The sequence below is a fragment of the Macrobrachium nipponense genome, chromosome 18 (genome assembly GCF_015104395.2).
Source record: "Macrobrachium nipponense isolate FS-2020 chromosome 18, ASM1510439v2, whole genome shotgun sequence".
Classification (NCBI taxonomy): Eukaryota; Metazoa; Arthropoda; class Malacostraca; order Decapoda; family Palaemonidae; genus Macrobrachium; species Macrobrachium nipponense.
The window spans coordinates 74,039,055-74,057,805 of record NC_087211.1 but is presented as its reverse complement, the minus strand read 5'-3'; the positions used below and the strand labels follow the sequence as shown (position 1 = coordinate 74,057,805).

The 18,751-nt window shown below is 37.6% G+C and overlaps 1 protein-coding gene across 1 annotated transcript; it reads right to left on the bottom strand.

The window, feature by feature from the left end:
* Positions 1-5,426: 5,426 nt before the first annotated feature.
* LOC135197180 (carbohydrate sulfotransferase 3-like) lies at positions 5,427-15,766 on the bottom strand. The gene is made up of 3 exons (XM_064224171.1): positions 15,158-15,766; positions 10,672-11,760; positions 5,427-5,555 (listed from the first exon to the last, which is right to left on the bottom strand). Exons 1-2 carry the CDS (start codon positions 15,276-15,278, stop codon positions 10,706-10,708), a joined length of 1,176 nt encoding a protein of 391 aa, XP_064080241.1. The 5' UTR covers positions 15,279-15,766; the 3' UTR covers positions 5,427-5,555; positions 10,672-10,705.
* Between the last annotated feature and the right edge of the window lie 2,985 nt (positions 15,767-18,751).

The window sequence follows — 18,751 nt, the reverse complement described above, 5'->3', positions numbered from 1 at the left end:
GCTTGCGCTCTCTCTCTCTCTCTCTCTCTCTCTCTCTCTCTCTCTCCAAGTCTCTCTCTCTTCTCTCTCCTCTCTCTCTCTCTCTCTCTCCTCTCTCTCTCTCCACTTTTGAAACATTTGAAAAAATACTATCACTTAATCTCTCAAAGTAAATATAATGAATTAAGTATCTCTATCGATAGGTCTATGCTTGCGCGCTCTCTCTCTATCGTCATAATATTTCATTCTTTATTGTATTGTTCCTCACGATTTCCACAAGTACTGCCCAAATTTTAAAACCCTTTCTCTCATTGTTTAAGATCCGTCTTTAATTACGTATGAATTTTACATCAGTTTAGTGTCAAACATTACTAATAAATAAGGTTTCGCAGTAGGTTTTAAAAAAGGATGATCGATATTTTACCCGGAACTGACGTTACCAAACCAATATTAACGAATAACATAGAGCCTGTTTCTACATTCAAGTATAAATGATTATAGGACCTCAACAGTATCTTTATGGTGCAAAGTTGATGAAAATCTAGAAAGCAACAAACGTTATGATTTTGAAGCTCCACCCCCTTTCAAGAGTTGCCAGGTGTGGCATTATTGAACAATATATGTCCGAAGATTTAAAAAAACTGTATCTTAACTTTCCTTGCCGAGTGTACTCTCCAATTAAGCCCTCATAAGTAGGCAATGACTGCGGACAACTTCATTAACCCTGTATGACAGAGGGCGTTCCTGGTCTATCTTATCTGAAGAGTGATGCTCACTAGTTCATTCACGACAAGAAATAGCGAGGGAAAATAAAAAAAAAAATAGTAGATAAATAAATAAATTACTAAGGAGAAACTGATCACGGGATGTCGTCTGGTAACAGATATTATATTTAGCGCGATATAAAAATAAGTACAAAAAGTGACCCTCTGGTGACATATATTTTTTTTTTTCTATAAAAAAAATTGTCAGAGTTCAGCATGACAACACATCCTTAGAAGAAGTACTGGACCTTCTGAAACCTGACTTTTGTTTTAGTTACTTATTTATTGATTGATTGGTTCATTTGTTTATATTCTTAGCTTCTGGGGTTTTTACAAGGGTCATTATGAGAGAAAAGTCGGCTCTTCAGATAAAATAGTATCCAACGGTAGTTATATTCATATTAATCGTTTCATTACCATTCACTATTATTATTATTATTATTATATTATATTATTATTATATTATTATTATTATTATTATTGTATCATTTTGCAGTTTTTATCGTTGCATTACCTATTTAAATTATTATTATTATTATTATTATTATTATTATTATTATTATTATTATTATTATTATTATTATTATTATTATTTTACAGTCTCTAAATCCTGCCATTTTCTGACATTAGCTCTGCTTCCTTTTTCTTACGTCATAAATTTTTTTTTTTTAATGAATAAATCATTAAGGGAAGCAGCCTGGCAACAGATGTAAATAGATAGCGTAATAAAAAAATGAATAAACGACCCTCTGGTGACTTTTTTTTATTAGCTTCTGCTTCAGACAAACAAAACAATTATTTTATCAGAAAGGTCAGCATGACAATGCATCTTGACAGAAGACGAAAAATTAAACCTTCGTGAACCTATCACCTAATTTTTTTTATCTATCTATCAAATGTTTGTACACGCACACACGTACACACACACACACACACACACACACATATATATATATATATATATATATATATATATATATATATATATATATATATATATATATATATTTCTTCGCCACCATGAAAGACTATTCATGATCACATTATTCATTTCATTACCTTTTTATTCATTTCTTTTTCAAATTTGTTTGCTGTCTCAAAGTTTCCGTCCGTTTCTGGCATTAACTCTTCTTTCCTCTTCTGACGTCTACTTGTTTTGAATTGTGCCATCGGCCAAGCACTGGGACCTACGAGGTCACTCAACGCTGAAAGGGTAATCGAGAGTAAAAGGTTTGAAAGGCGTAATACGAAGAAAACCTCAAAGCAGTTGCACCATGAATCAATTGTTAGGAGAGGGTGGGAAGTAAGATGGAAGAAAGAGAATAAGAAAGGAGGCACAGTAAAAGGAACGATATGGGTCGCAGCTAGAGGCTGAAGCCACGCTGCAAGGAACCTCAAGTATTGCCTACAGTGCACCGCGTAAGGTGCACTGATGGCCCCACCCCCGACGGAGTTTTATCTTCTGTTACTAATAATACTGATAAAAAATAAAGATAAGAAACAGGCTGGGTACTCAGACAGAAACTGGGTCTTTTCACAGTCATGTCTTCTGGATGCCTGATGTGAGGATGGTAATAATGGCAGTGTCTGTCCTGTCGATATTTTTGTCTATTTATTAATTTATTAATTGATTTGTGTTTTTTTCTAATAAGTGAGATCTCTTCTTTCTGTATTTCCCTATACTTCCTCTTACTTCTTCTTAATGAACACCTTAATATTCTTTGGAAGCTTGAAGTTCAAATCAGCGGCCCCTGTGGAGGGCTTGTTCCATATGAATAGGTTTCATCTTCTGAATAATAATAATAATAATAATAATAATAATAATAATAATAATAATAATAATAATAATAACTCCACCCCTTATAAACATAAACAATGATGTATACGTATAATATATATATATATATATATATATATATATATATATATATATATATATATATATGTGTGTGTTGTGTGTGTGTGTGTGTGTGTGTTTATGTGTGTCTGTGCGTGCGTATATATATTATATATAATATTAAATATTACATAAATATGATGAATTATATATATATAATATCCTTAACTATATATTATTTCATATAATAATAATATATATTATGTATTATGTATGTATGTATGTATATATATATACATATATATTTAAAGCCTTTTATCCTCATTTATGGTGAGTGTTTAAAGCGGATGATTACTTACAAATCTCTGTCTCTCTCTCTGTCTCTCTCTCTCTCTCTCTCTCTCTCTCTCTCTCTCTCAAAGTAGGAAGATGGTTAAAAGAATTTTTACACAACAGAAAACAGATAGTTATTTCAAACGATGAGAAATCGGAGGAAGCTAGGTAATATCCGGTGTGCCACAAGGTACGGTGCTAGCTGCATTGCTGTTTGTTATTATGATTGCAGACATAGACAGTAGTGAGCAGTTTCGCCGATGACACAAGAGTAAGTAGAGAAATTACTTGTGATGAAGATAGGAACGCGCTACAAAGAGACCTGAACAAAGTATATGAATGGGCAGGGGTAAATAAGATGGTATTTGACTCTGATAAATTTGAATCAATAAATTATGGAGATAGAGAAGGAAAGCTATATGCATATAAGGGACCTAATATGGAGACAATCACAAATAGGGAAGCAGTTAAAGACCTTGGTGTGATGTTGAATAGGAACATGTTATGCAATGATCAAATAGCAATTCTAATGGCAAAATGTAAAGCAAAAATGGGAATGTTGTTACGGCACTTCAAAACAAGAAAAACTGAACACATGATTATGCTTTATAAAACGTATGTTCGTAGTCCACTTGAATATTGCAATATGATATGGTACCCACACTATCAAAAGGTTATTGCACAAATAAGGAGTGTACAAAGGTCCTTTACAGCTATAATAGAAGAAGTTAAGGATCTTGACTACTGGGAAAGACTACAATTTTTAAAATTATATAGTCTAGAAAAGAGAAGAGAACGCTACACGATAATTCAGGCATGGAAACAAGATGCAAGGTCTGTAAGGTAAGGTCTCTCTCTCTCTCTCTCTCTCTCTCTCTCTCTCTCTCTCTCTCGTGTATTTCGTTACTGGAGAAACAAATTAGAATTATAGAATTAGCTTAAGACGTCACACATACATATAGTTAAATCTCTAATAATAAAATCCGAAAGGATGTGATCTTGTTTGATCTTCACCCGGACAGAAGGGGAGATATGACACAGCCACCCCCTCCCTGTATACCTGTTTGTCCGCCCTCATCCGGTGTGTAGTGGAACATGAGGATAGGGGAGACATCCACTTTCCTCCTGCAAACCTGTTTGTCCCCCCGGTTGGGGGTAGGGAAGATAGTGGAACAGGAGGATATGGGAGCCATTCACTGTCCTCATGCAAACCTGTTTGTCCGTCCATGGTGGTGCAGTTTGGGTAGGGGAAGGGTAGACATCCATCTTCCTCCTGCAAACCTGTTTTTCTGCTCAGGGTGGGGTAGGTTAGGTAGGGAAACAGGGAGGTATGGGAGACATCTACCCTCCTCCGGTAAACCTGTTTGTCCGCCCGGGATGGGGGCAGGGTAGGTATGGGATAAGGAGGATAGGAGAGACATGACATGCAACAACTGGTTCCAGCACGCTTAGCGTGCCCCAGCAAGCCCGGATTACATAACGATTATCAGCTGTGTATTCACTGAACCCTCGAAGTTTAGTTAATACCCAAAAACATTCTGGTGAGAATTTCTTGTCTAATAAAAAAAAACAAGTAGGAAATATTGCCTTGTTATTCGATGTGTGCGTGACCTTCTCAGTACTGGCTAACCTCGTTATCCAGTGTGAGCTGAACACCCGGTATTTGACATGATGATAAGAACACTGGGAAAGGTGTTCTCTCTCATGTAACTGAGTCGCCAGATAGTTTGTCTGTAGCTTCTAGAAAACGTATTTCAATATTGATCATTTGCTACCATCTTCTATATGTATGTATATGTATATACATATATATATATATATATATATATAATATACATACATACATATATATATATATATATATATATATATATATATATATAATAATATATATATATAAAACAATAGGAGAGTTAAAAAAAAATACCTGTCACTCAGTCTTCCACTTTGTAAATACTTTTTAAGCTTTAACTGTAATTTTAACCTTTGCTTTAATTTCTATTGTAATATATATATATATATTATATATATATATATATATATATATATATATATATGTGTGTGTGTGTGTGTGTGTGTGTGTGTGGTGTGTGTGTGCGTATTGTAAAAATATGTATATATAAACACACAAATATATGAATGTATGTATGTATATGTATATATATATAAAACAATAGAAATTAAAGCAATGGTTAAAATTACATTAAAAACTTAAAAAGTATTTACAAAGTGGAAGACTGAGTGACGTGTTTATAATTACGAGTGTCAGTGTGTATATATACTTTCACTTACACATTTTTAAAAATTCCAGTTATAAGATTTTCGCATGGTTATCCTCATTTATTTCCGAATGTAACATTTCCTTCGTTGATCCAACATAGGGGAACATCGTTGTAGAAGGTAAATGCGATAGACATATTCAAAGCAAATCCAAACCCGGGAGATATCTATTTCCATTTTCTCCTCTTATCCAGGTGAAATGAGGAACAAGAAAACTCCAAGGTAAATATTTAGCACTGCACAGTGTCCTTTATACATATCCATACAAAGTTCTAAATGGTATTATCCTTTGCTATTTCTCTTTCCTAAGTTATCCCTGAAGTCGCTATTTTATTTTCTGTACTGGGCTTGTAGCGTTGTATCTATGAACAATTTTGTAGTTTAGTGTATAATAATAATAATAATAATAATAATAATAATAATAATAATAATAATAATAATAATAATAATAATAATAATAATAATAATAATAATATACTTAGGAAGTAGACCCTCTCTCAAGCATACTTTATTAAAAGTAATGGCTGTTTCAGCAGCGTTACGATTGTAGAGGTTCTTCTCTATTTTTCGAATAGCGCTCTACTAGCCTGTTTAAGTAGTACTGAAAAAGCTGCTATTCGAGAAATACAGAAGAATCTCCACAAGCGTAACGCTGCTGAAGTAGCCATTACTTTGGATAAAATAACAATTAATGATAATAAAAATAATCCTTTTTGCTTGTGTTACACAAGCATAACTAAGCTCGTTAAAGGTTTCTGTACAATAATATAGTGTCTAGAGAGCAAATAGTCAAGATATTCGAAGTCATCATTTTCCCATTTCACAGAAAGTCAAGATATTCGAAGTCATTCCCATTTTCTTTCACAGAAGTCAAGATATTCGAAGTCATTCCCATTTTCTTTCACAGAAGTCAAGATATTCGAAGTCATTCCCATTTTCTTTCACAGAGGCATTTGTTTCACTAAGATTACAAGAAAATGATTGAAGATGCCTTAAATAAGCTAGAAGCGGACGAAATGATATCAGGAACCCATATCACATAGTGAATGAGCAGTTCCTATTGTACCTGTATTGAAAGAAAATAAGGTTGAAATGAGGATTTGTGGAGATTTTAAAGTTTTGAATAAACAAATTCAATGTGACAGGTACCCCTTACCAAAGATAGAGGAATTGTTATCTGTTGTTGGTAAGGGAAAGTTTTTTTTTCCAAAATTGATTTAAGGAATGCTTATCTTCAAATACCTGTGGATGAGAAAAATCAAGAGTACTTAGTAATTAATACTCATAAAGGATTGTTTGAATATAAACGCTTACCTTTTGGCTTGTCCTCATCTCCTGGTATTTTCCAAAGGTTTATTTCTCAACTGTTGGCAAATGTGGAGGGTGCAGCTGCTTATTTAGATTGTTACCAAAAAGGAGCTTGATCACCGACTAAGAAAGGTTTTGGAACTTTTGCAAGCACATAATGTACAAATAAAGAAGACTAAGACTGTTTTGGAGGCTGAATCTATTGAGTATTTAGGATACCACATCTCAGGTGAAGGAATCAAGCCATCTTCAAAGGGACTGAAAGCTATTTTAGATTGCCCATGTCCTACTTCTGTTGAAGATGTTCAATCTTTTTTAGGATGATTACTTATTATTGCAAGGTTGCAAAGAATTTTTCTTCTAAGCTAGCTCCCTTGTATGATTTGTTGAAGAAAAACGTAAAATTTAGATGGACTTCAGTACAGCAGAAGGCGTTTGAAGGAATTAAAAGAGATTTTCAGAGTCCCAAATGCTGACTAGTTTTGATGGGGATAATCCTTTAATCATTGAAGTGGATGCGCCTCCTGTAGGTTGAAGTGTGTTTTGTTACAAAAGGTTGGTGACCAAGAAAAAACAATTTATTTTGTAAGTAAAAACTATCTAAAGCAGAAAGGAACTACTCTCAGTTAGATAAAAAAAAAAAAGGATTAGCTCTTATTTTTGTTGTGAAACGTTTTAGATATTTTTTACTTGGCAGGAATTTTGTTGCTAGAACTGATCATAGACCATTATTGGGACTTTTTGGAAGAGGGAAACAGATTCCATGTAATGCTAATTCTAGAATACAAAGATGGGCTTTGTTGTTATCTCAGTATGTTTATGAATTAGTTCACAAACCTGGGAAGGAAAATGTAATTGCTGATGCCTTAAGTAGATTGCCACTTGATCATTTTCATTCTGGTACACCAGCTGAGTATGTTAAATTGGTTGAATTACTTGATTTTGATGACATCTCTTTTCAGGCAGTTAAACATTTCACCAATAAGGATGCTGTATTGTCTCAGTTGAAAAATTGTTTGAAACTGGGATGGTCAAAGGTACATAATATGTCACTTCTGGAATATGCCTCTGTAAAAATGATTTATCTCTCCATAATGATGTAATATTGTATAGAAATAGAGTTTTGATTCCCGTTGAGTTAAGATGTAAGGTTTTGAACCATTTGCATTGTGGGCATAATGGTATAAATGCTATGAAAGCCGAGGCAAGGAATTGGGTTTGGTGGTCAAAGATAGACCAGGACATAGGAGAAGTCACAAAGAATTGTAGCATTTGTTTTAAGAATTTTACGAATACTCGAGCTCCTACATTGTCTTGGCCTATTGTTGGTAAATCATGGTCTCGACTGCACATAGATTATGCAGGACCGACTGATGGTAAATATTTTTTGATAGTTGTAGATTCTCATAGTAAATTTTTGGATATTCAGTTTTCTAGTTCCACTACGTCTGCAGTTACCATTGGTCATTTGAGGAAGACATACTGTAATTTTGGTATTTCATTGTATCGGATAGTGCTCCAAATTTTGTTTCTCAGGAGATGGAGGAGTTCTTGTGTAAAAATAATATTAAGCATGTAACACCAGCTCCTTATCACCCATCCTCCAATGGTCTGGCTGAAAGGGCTGTGAGAACATTCAAGGAGGACCTGGGAAAATTTAAGAAGAGAGATATTCAGAGCAGAATTTGTAGATTTTTGTATAACTATAGGAGGACTGCGAATTCTTCCACTAGTAAGGCCCCAGCAGAAATAATGTTCAGCAGGAATGTCAAAGGTACTGTTGAATCAGTTAAACTGGAAGACAAATCTTCAAGGAAAATGAGGGATGAAATTTTCCAGGAGGAAGGTAAATTGTATAACGTCAGTGATGCTGTGTTTGTTCGTAATTTTGGGAAAGGTTCACCATGGGTGGAAGGAAAGATTGTGGAAGTACTTGGGTTGAGAAATTACAAGGTGGAAGTACAGAGTTTTGGTAATATTATTTGGACAAGACATGCAGGTCAGATTATGCATAGATATATGGGTGACTTTAACCAGTCCAATAAAGAAGTGTTATCAAATAATTCTAAGTCATCTGTAAATTTGAGTGATTCTAGTGCCTTTCATTTCAGACACTAATGTACCATGTGATAATAGTGGGGCTGAAGAAACCGTAGAAGTAAATGTAAATAATGATAGTACAACCACCAATGTTACGGCGATCCAGTCGAATAAGTAAATCTCTAGATCGACTTGATTTATAAATATATATAAGTATGGTGTATTTATCATGTTGGTTTGTTATCAGATTTGTTCCATATTTTGGAAGAAGTATTGATTCATTTAATTTTCAGATGTTTTAAATTGTAAAATTATTGCTTTTCTATGGATAAGGGATGTAGAGTTTTAGATAAAAAAAAAAAAAGGTAATCCTTTGTTATTTCGGATTCTATTCCCTGTCGTGAACGTCTTTTGATTTTGAGTTCTGGCCCCGTTGTTGTGTTGTGATGGCCCCGCCGAACTGGTCTTTGGCGTTAGGTGTTGTAACGGGATTCACAATAAAGACTGTATCCGGCCACGTATTTAATTATGCTCGTCCTAACAAAAAGGATAGTTGCTGGCTTGCAGTCTTAATTTTTTAGCTAAAGGCTAGACCCACCACCAGTAACTATGGAAACTGCTGCCTTGCAGTCTTACATTTTGGTAAAAGGCTAGGCCCGCCGCCAATAACTATGGAAACTGCTGCCTTGCAGTCTTACTTTTTAGTAAAAGGCTAGGCCCACTGCCAATAAGTGTGAAAACTGCCGCCTTGCAGGTGGACTTTTTAGTCAAAGGCGAGGCCCACCGCCAATAACTGTGGTTGATGATAGCAAGGGCATGCAGTCGTAAAAACCCCTTTACCAAATAATAAACCATGCCTGATGTTGTAAGGAAAGGCGTATGAGGCAACCGACCCCTTAGTGTGGGGATAATGGTGGGAAGGAAGACTCAATTGATAGGATGCTCCCGGAACTGCAAGATGGCCCAAGATTGACTCGAGATAGCTAGTAGACTGCTGCGTGGCCCAATTAGAAAATTATAGAAATTCAGACGATTTATCAAGCCTAATATAAAAATGATTTTCCTAGTGAACATTTTTTGATAGCATAATACTTCCTCCTTCTTCATTTCATGTTTTCAATAGCGGGTTATTCCTCTTAGATCAAAGTGGTCAAACAGTCTTGAAACCGGCTGAAGAAGGAGAGGGGCTAGAAACCTCCTCCTGTAAAACTGGTAGAGATACAGAGGGCTCAACACCAGCTCCTATTGCTCCAGGTTATATATGTCACAAATACGAATTAATATCGTTATCAAATTTCTCATGTATTTTTCTTACGTCAAGTTACATTACCTTGTGATAATTTAATCAATGCCTATTTTATTTTTTGTTTTTTTGTATAAAATTCGTTTATATTCATTCGTTTCTATGCACACATTATCATCGGGGATTGTAAAACACTATAGATATAAATATGAATATATATATGTATTTATATATATATATATATATATATATATATATATGTGTGTGTGTGTGTGTGTGTGTGTGTGTGTGGTGTGTGTGTGTGTGTGTGTGATGCTGAAATCTACCACTGGTGTTATATTTATGCACGATCTTTTTTATGTCATGTTAAACCATGTTTAAACAACATATTCTTTGGAAGCTTAAAATTTCAAGTCAGTTACGCCTGTGGGCTTCATCCATGTGAATAGGTTTCAGCAACTGGATAATAATGATAAAAGTGTGTTTATATAATCATAAGTATGTATGAAATATATATACATATGTATTTATATATCCGCATATACACGTGTGTATGCGTGTGTGAAAAGATGAAATTTGCTCAATATCAGATCAGTTCTTAATATCATGGTAATTACTATGCAAATAGAAATCAATGTAATTCATAAAAAGCGGAATATTAAAATTCATAAGGAACTTTCAGCCGCACATTTGCAGTCGACATTTTAAATGTTCAAGTTATTTACATTCAAACACCAATGGATACCAATCTCTAATGATGCAATCTGCCAAAAGTGTAGATTATTATTTTATATGTACGGGTTTTTATGTTTGACATTCGACGATTTCTGTCTCCTTTACACGTTTGACCTTAACAAGTTTCAAATAGCAGGTTTTAATAAGCTTACTTTGCAATTCTAATTCTTGACGTCAGCCGGTTTATTAATGGGAGTACATCTGTAAGACCTCCTCGCTTGGTCCTTCGTCAGATGTTCTGAGGGGTATTCTAGGATCAGTGACCCTGTCCAGGGACCCGAACAAATTGTGACCGTATCTTTCGATGGCTTTTCGGCAACTGGGTTCGTTCTCTATCTGCGAGAGCAGCCGCCCGTTGATCTGCCACCGCCAGGACTGGTACTTGTTCTTGCTGGTGTTGAAGGTGCTCAGGGGGTCTTCCCGGTACCTGGTGGAATTCATGTGCCTCTTGATGTACCGGTGGGTCCCAGCAGAGACGTCAGGACGCCCGGTCAGGAAGCGATTCAGCTTCTCCATCGTCTTCGTCGGGTGTAGGCTCAGTTCCTCGTGGGTGACGTTGATGAGTCTCTCCGGGTACTTCTGGACTAGGCGATCGTACACCTGCATGTCCTCCCACAGGGGGCCACACTTGAGAGAGGGCTTCCAGTTCAAGAAGAGGCCCTGCATGGAAGTGATCGAGCCCCTGGGGTCTCGAGTGAGGTGGATCACTTTGACACGTTGTGTGGGGGAGCCCCGGAGGAGATCCTCGACAGCGGACAGTCTCGCTCGCACAACCTTGGCAACGCGCACTCTCGCATTTCGGCAGATTTGCCTCGGGTCAAGTCTCCTGAGGCAATCTTGAGCGGCGGATGAGTTGCTTAGGCAATTGAGAATGCTTTGGTGGAAGTAGTGGCTAAATGGGAAGGTGTATCTCAGGGAGGTTTCTAATTCGTCGCTGAAATGACACTGAAAAATATCTGACAAATAGCTCACGACACTTTTGCCTTGGAAGAGCTCCGGTTTATCTCTGTGGAGCCACAAGGGCTCGAAAAACAGGACGGCCTCTCCAGTTGTGGATAGAAGCTCGGCCAGCAAAGTCGACCCACTTCTAACATTCGATGCGAGGATGAGGACGAGCAACGGGGAAGACTCGCTATTCTTGCCTTGATCATAACTCCTCCTCGAACGGTTTCCAGTTTTCCATTGGTCATCCTCTCCATAGTCTGGATTTTCATAGTAGTCTAGAATGCTGGTAGAGAATCCTGGAAATATAAGAAATAATGATGGTTAATTGATGAGCTAAAAAGTACAAAGAACTATATAAATTAATAGGTTCCTATATGGATAAAACTGCATTCAATATAGGTGCAACCATTGCACGATAATGCAATTAGGTTAAACAAATGAAACTGTAACATTGATTTGCCCATCATATCCCAAGTATTTGGCATTGCTTAGCCGAAATGTGTTGCTTTGAATGGCAATGTATTATTTAACTGTAAGTTAACTTCTACTTGGCTATATACCAGTGTCATTCAAGTCTAGAATGCTGAATTTACAAATCCTACTCTAAGAAGATGGTTTAAGCACAACTTTAGATTAAACAAGCATAACACCAGTAGCAGATGATAATAGAAAGCTGTTAGATAGTCAACAGTGTCAAATGCCTTTCAGTACCAAATAACGAAAGGTGCAGTCTATATATAGATACCAAGGAAGTAACGGTTACCTTGAATAGAACAATCTTCCCTTTTCTATCTAAACCTTCTTTCTATCATGAAGTATGGTATATTCTATTCTATTCCCCACAGAAAGCCTTTTGGAGTTCGTCAAAGGGTTCCTCCACCTTTGACACTGGCTTTGTCAGCAATCTTTAAATAGGAATCCATATAGCTTTTACCAAATGCCTTCAGCATTTACATTGGCAAGGTCACACATGCTAAAAGATTGGCTCTCCGTTCATCTCAGGTTCCTCAGTCACTGTGGTCTATATCAATGCAAATAAATGACTAGAAGCAATGAGTCTAGAACTGAATTTCTTAGAGACAGGAAGAGGGCCTTGGAAGTAGGTGATTAGAGGAAGAGTATAGGTTCATGGAGGAAAGGAATGATGGATGTCATAAGTTGTATGTACGGGCAGTCCCCGGTTTATGACAGGGGTTCCGTTCTTGAGATGCGTCGTAAACTGAAATCGTCTTAAGCCGGAAAATCGTCCAAAATCCTAAGAAAACCTTACTTTTCATGCTTTGGGTGTATTTAAAACTATGTAAACTGCATTTTTATTACATTTTTTCATCAAAAACCTTCAAACATTGATTATTTTGCATTGCTGAAGCCATATTTCTTCAGTCAGATCGGCGTTGTAAGCATTGTGAACCTAGAAATAATTTCTGAGGAATATAATTGAAAAGGGTCGTAACCGCGGAACATCGTAAGCCAAACCAGTCATAAGCCAAGGACTGCCCGTACTTGTGACCGACAATACTCAATGGACCTATGAGTTTATAGGCTCATTGCATCTCAGCTCTCAGGCAGTCTTGGGACATTTGCTAATTAGTTCTGTAGGCTGAAAATTTATGTGTGTGCGTGTGTGTGTGTGTGTCCCTGCCATATTCAAACTTAACTGCTTAATCATGGATGAACCGCAATGTACAAAAAAACTTCTATAACACAAGCCTCTTTATACACCTACCCCACCAAATTACTGTGAAGGAACGTTTCTTCATGAGAGAAATATCTCAGTTGTATTTTGCTCCAGAAACACCTGTGCGCTATCAAGCTGCGCTAAACCAAGATCAAATCTCTCTCTCTCTCTCTCTCTCTCTCTCTCTCTCTCTCTCTCTCTCTCTTAAGAAAATACAGTTTGAGAATACCGTTATCTTTATCATTAACCTGCCACGTTTAGAATTCATTACATAATCATTTTCTCAACCCTCCAATTCATGCACATGTCGACGATTATGATGATGAGCACCTGTGTATCACGGCGGCCGCTGAAGCCGTTTCGAGTCGTGGAAGCAACATCGCATCCCAGCAATGTGACTAGTGGTGGCCAAGGTTGTCTTGACCTATTTCTCCTCTTAACGCAACGCTTAACGCCTGATGGCCCAAGTGGTTTCGAACGTCTCGTGGTTCATCAGCTGATTCATTAGGCTGCGTCGAAGACCGAAGCAGAGAGCTTTTCATTTTCCCGCGAAAAGAAGTAAATAAAATGAAATACTGTCATTCGTCTCAATCTTGCGAGCAACTTCATGATGCCGAGTAAAGAAAAGAAAAGAGACAGAGAGAGAAAATAATGCGCCATGCAAGTTAATCTTGCAAGCAACTTCGTGCTTCCTGGATATCGAAGCCCTTCCTACCTTCCTAAATTTCCCTGGCTTCCTCCCTCATGATGTTTTTGAAATATACAGTCTTCTCACCATCCTGCCAGTTCTTTCTACTTTACCATAAATCACTGATCTCAATAACCTCAACTTTTCCCTCTCATTCTCACTTGACATCCATAAAGGAGAGCTGGCTCAACACTCCCTCTATCTGCACCAACCTTGGCTTCCATAAACTATTCAAATCTCTTTCCAGTCTTTTGCTGCCTTTCCTGTGTCACCTATTGCGCGATTCGCGGCTTTTTTTTCTTTTATCATTCGTTCTATTTATTACTGAATTCTTCAGAGAATCGATTGTTCCTGTTCTTTTGCCTTACAGATTAACATTTATCACTCCACCTTTCTGGTTTTGATATTCCCTCATAACCCTACTATTGTTCACATACATACATACATACATACACACACACACACACACATATATATATATATATATATATATATATATATATATATATATGTATATATATATATATATATATATATATATATATATATATATATATATATATATATATATATATATATATATATATATATATATATATATATTATCTGCTGTCGTGAGGTAACTGTAATGGATTAGTAAGTGTGATGACCAGATATTTGGGTGCTTCGTCACTGTATACATATTTATATTATATATATATATATATATATATATATATATATATATATATATATATATAATATATAATATGTATATATATATGTATATATATATATATATATATATATATATATATATATATAGATATATACAGTGACGAAGCACCCAAATATCTGGTCATCACACTTACCAATCCATTTACAGTTACCGCACGACAGCAGTATATATATATATATATATATATATATATATATATATATAATATATATATGTGTGTGTGTGTGTGTGTGTGTGTGTGTGTGCGTGTGTGTGTGTGTGTGTGTATGAATGTATGTATGTGAACAATAGTAGGGTTATGAGGGAATATAAAATCAACTGTTTTATATATATATATGTGTGTGCGTATCTATAAGGATATATATATATATATATATATATATATACCTTATAGATACGTATATATATATATATTCCTTATAGATACGCACACACATATATATAAAACAGTTGATTTTATATACACAAATATATTTATTCATTTAGACAGAGAGAGACAGACAGACAGACAGACAGACAGACAGAGACAGAGAGACAGAGAGAGAGACCACTACATTCACGAAACCAAAAAATGATTAAGAATGTCACGAGCCCTGAAACAAACTTTACCTGTGGCGTCTCCTCCGCCGATGAAGCCCCGACGTTTGAAAACGAAGCCGTAGACACCGTAAACGAACACAAAAGCCACCAGTATACAAATCAGCGGCTTGAAAGGGTCTTTGGTTATCATTGCTGGAGTCCTTGTCACTTTTTGAGGGGAATTCCTTAAGTTGAAAGTGGCTCAAGTGGTGTTAGATTTGTTGGTGAAGCGTCTTCTCGGTTGAAGTGTCGCACGGGCTCCTGCAGGGTATTACATCACGGATGCTTCCTTTACCGCGATGTCCTCCTTATCAGTGCTCTCGAATTGAACGGTCCTTTATCACTGCATCACTTTCAATCGACCGCCTCGTCGCCTTCTGTCACGCCATTGCGAGTCTAGTAATCGTCCAAACTCGTTCACTCCTCCGGTATTTCTCTCTCGCCTTTTTGTCACTTTTCTATCGTAGCCATGCGACGCCAGTTCAGCGTGACGATAACTTGATCACTCCTCTCTCTCTCTCTCTCTCTCTTCTCTCTCTCTCTCTCTCTCTCTCTCTCTCTCTCTCTCTCTCTCTCTCTCTCCTTCACTTCCAAGCGACTGCACTCCACATGATCCTGACCAAAGCTACCCACATCCGTCAACCCTCGTCAGCGCCTCGGCAGGTGTTTCCTCCCAAAGGGCGATTTACAGCTGTATGGCGAAAATGTTAAGTAAACCGATGACGATCACCTGTTCATTTGGACAACAGGTGTTTAGTGGAAGGAATTCGTCAGATGGATTTCATTTGCTTCGAGTCACCATTTAACTTAGCAGAGACTGTATAGGTGGCGTTTGTATTCGGTTAGACGTTCTTCCTCTTCTTTCCCACCGTTATCCCTACACTAAGGTCGGTTGCCTGATGCACCTTTCCTTACAATATCAGGCATTGTTTATTATTTGGCAAAAGGGTTTTTACGACCGCCTGCCCTTGCTGTCATCAACCGCAGTTATTGGCGGTGGCTCGCCTTGATTAAAAGTCCGCCTGCAAGGCAGCAGTTTCCACAGTTATTGGCAGTGGGCCTAACCTTTTACTAAAAAGTAAGACTGCAAGACAGCAGTTTCCACAGTTATTGGCAGTGGGCCTAACTTTTACTAAAAAGTAAGACTGCAAGGCAGCAGTTTCCACTGTTATTGGCAGTGGGCCTCGCCTTATACTAAAAAGTAAGACTGCAAGGCAGCAGTTTCTACAGTTACTGGCGGTGGGCCTCGCCTTTGACTAAGAAATCCACCTGCAAGGAAGCTTTTTCCATAGTTATTGGCGGTGGGCCTAGCCTTTCGCTAAAAAGTAAGACTGCAAGGCGGCAGCTTCCACAGTTACTGGCGGTGGGCCTCGCCTTTGACTAAAAAGTCCACCTGCATAGTAGCAGTTTCCAAAGTTATTGGCAGTGGGCCTAGCCTTTTACTAAAAAGTAAGACTGCAAGGCAGCAGTTTCCACAGTTATTCTTTTAATGAACGTTTCGCTCGTCTGGAATTTGTACTTCAACAATATTTTGATGAATCTGCGAATCCATTCACGCTTGCCACTCATACAAATATTAATTCATTGTGTTTTTTTTTATCTCATTGAATTATTCAAAATGATATGCTTACAAATACTTAAAATCTTCAACCAGTCTTTGCAGCTTCTGCTCACTATCACAAGCTCACACCTTACCATCTGGTGGCGTTTGTATTCGGTTAGACGTTCTTCCTCTTCCTTCCCACCATTATCCCTACACTAAGGTCGGTTGCCTGATCCACCTTTCCTTACAACATCAGGCATTGTTTATTATTTGGCAAAAGGGTTTTTACGACTGCATGCCCTTGCTGTCATCAACTGCAGTTATTGGCGGTGGGCCTCGCCTTTGATTAAAAAGTCCGCCTGCAAGGCAGCAGTTTCCACAGTTATTGCGAGTGGGACTACCTTTTACTAAAAAGTGACTCCAAGGCAGCAGTTTCCAACAGTTATAGGCAGTGGCCTACCTTTTATTTTACTAAAAAAGTAAGACTGCAAGGCAGCATTTTTCCACAGTTTATAGGCAGTGGGTTAACCTAAACCTTTTACCTAAAAAGAATAAGACTGCAAGGCAGCAGTTTTTCCACAGTTATAGGCATGGGCCTAACTTTTACTAAAAGTAAGACTGCAAGGCAGCAGTTTCCACAGTTATAGGCAGTGGGCCTAACCTTTTACTAAAAAGTAAGACTCCAAGGCAGCAGTTTCCACAGTTATAGGCAGTGGGCCTAACCTTTTACTAAAAAGTAAGACTGCAAGGCAGCAGTTTCCACAGTTATAGGCAGGTGGGCCTAACCTTTTTAACTAAAAATAGACTGCAAGGCAGCAGTTTCCACAGCTATTGGCAGTGGGCCTAAGCCTTTTACCTAAAAAGTAAAAGACTGCAAGGCAGCAGTTTTTCCACAGTTATTGGCATGTGGGCCTAAGCTTTTACTAAAAAGTAAGACTGCAAGACAGCAGTTTCCACAGTTTATTGGCAGTGGGGCCTAGCCTTTTTACTAAAAAGTAAGCTGCAAGACAGAGTTTCCACGTTTATTGGCAGTGGGCCATAACTTTTTACTAAAAAAGTAAGACTGCAAGACAGCAGTTTCCACAGTTTATTGGCAGTGGGCCTAACTTTTTTTACTAAAAAGTAAGACTGCAAGGCAGCAGTTCCACCATTTTCAGTATGGCACAGGGGCCTAGCTTTTACTAAAAAGTAAGACTGCAAAGGCAGCGTTTAGTTTCCACAGTTATTGGCAGTGGGCCTAACTTTTTACTTCAAAAAGTGTAAGACTGCAAGCAGCAGGGTTTTCCACAGTTACCTCGCAGTGGGGCCCTAACTTTTTTACTAAAAAGAAAATAAGACTGCAATGCAGCAGTTTCCACAGTTATTGGCAGTGGGCCTAACTTTTTACTAAAAAGTAAGACTGCAAGCAGGGCAGTTTCCACAGTTTGATCGGCAGTGGGCCTAACTTTTACTAAAAAGTAAAGACTGCAAGGCAGCAGTTTCCACAGCTATGGCAGTGGGCCTAGCCTTTTACTAAAAAGTAAGACTGCAAGACAGCATGTTTCCACAAAAAGTTATTGGCAGTGCAGGGCTAGCCTTTTAACTACTAGTAAGACGACTGCAAGGCAGCAGTTTTCCACAGTTAGTCGCAGTGGGGCTTTAACTTTTTACTAAAAAGTAAGACTGCAAGGCAGCAGTTTCCACAGTTATCGCAGTGGGCCTAACTTTTTTACTAAAAACGTAAGGACTGCAAGGAAGCAGTTTCCACAGTTATTGGCAGTGGGCCTAACCTTTTTACTAATAAAAAGTAAGATCAAGGCAGAGTTTCCACAGTATGGCAGTGGGCCTAACTTTTTACTAAAAAGTAAGACTGCAAAGGCAGCAGTTTCCACAGTATCGGGGGGCCCTCGTTTGCCTAACCTACTAAAAAGTACTGGGCCCAGCAGCAAAGTCAAGTTCTTAGGCGGTGGGCTCGCTTTGACTAAAAAAATCACCTGCATTGGCAGCAGTTCCTTTTAGTTATGGCGGTGGGCCTAGCCTTTTACAAAAAGTAAGACTGCAGGGCCAGCAGCTTCACAGTATCTGCGTTGGGTCCTCGCCTT

Bases quoted from the DNA above. Each gene is read 5' to 3' on its own strand.
- LOC135197180 (XM_064224171.1), bottom strand. From the start codon at position 15,278: ATGATAACCAAAGACCCTTTCAAGCCGCTGATTTGTATACTGGTGGCT. The intron at 11,761-15,157 runs GTAAAGTTTGTT...TTATATTTCCAG, and splicing joins CGGCGGAGGAGACGCCACAG to GATTCTCTACCAGCATTCTA.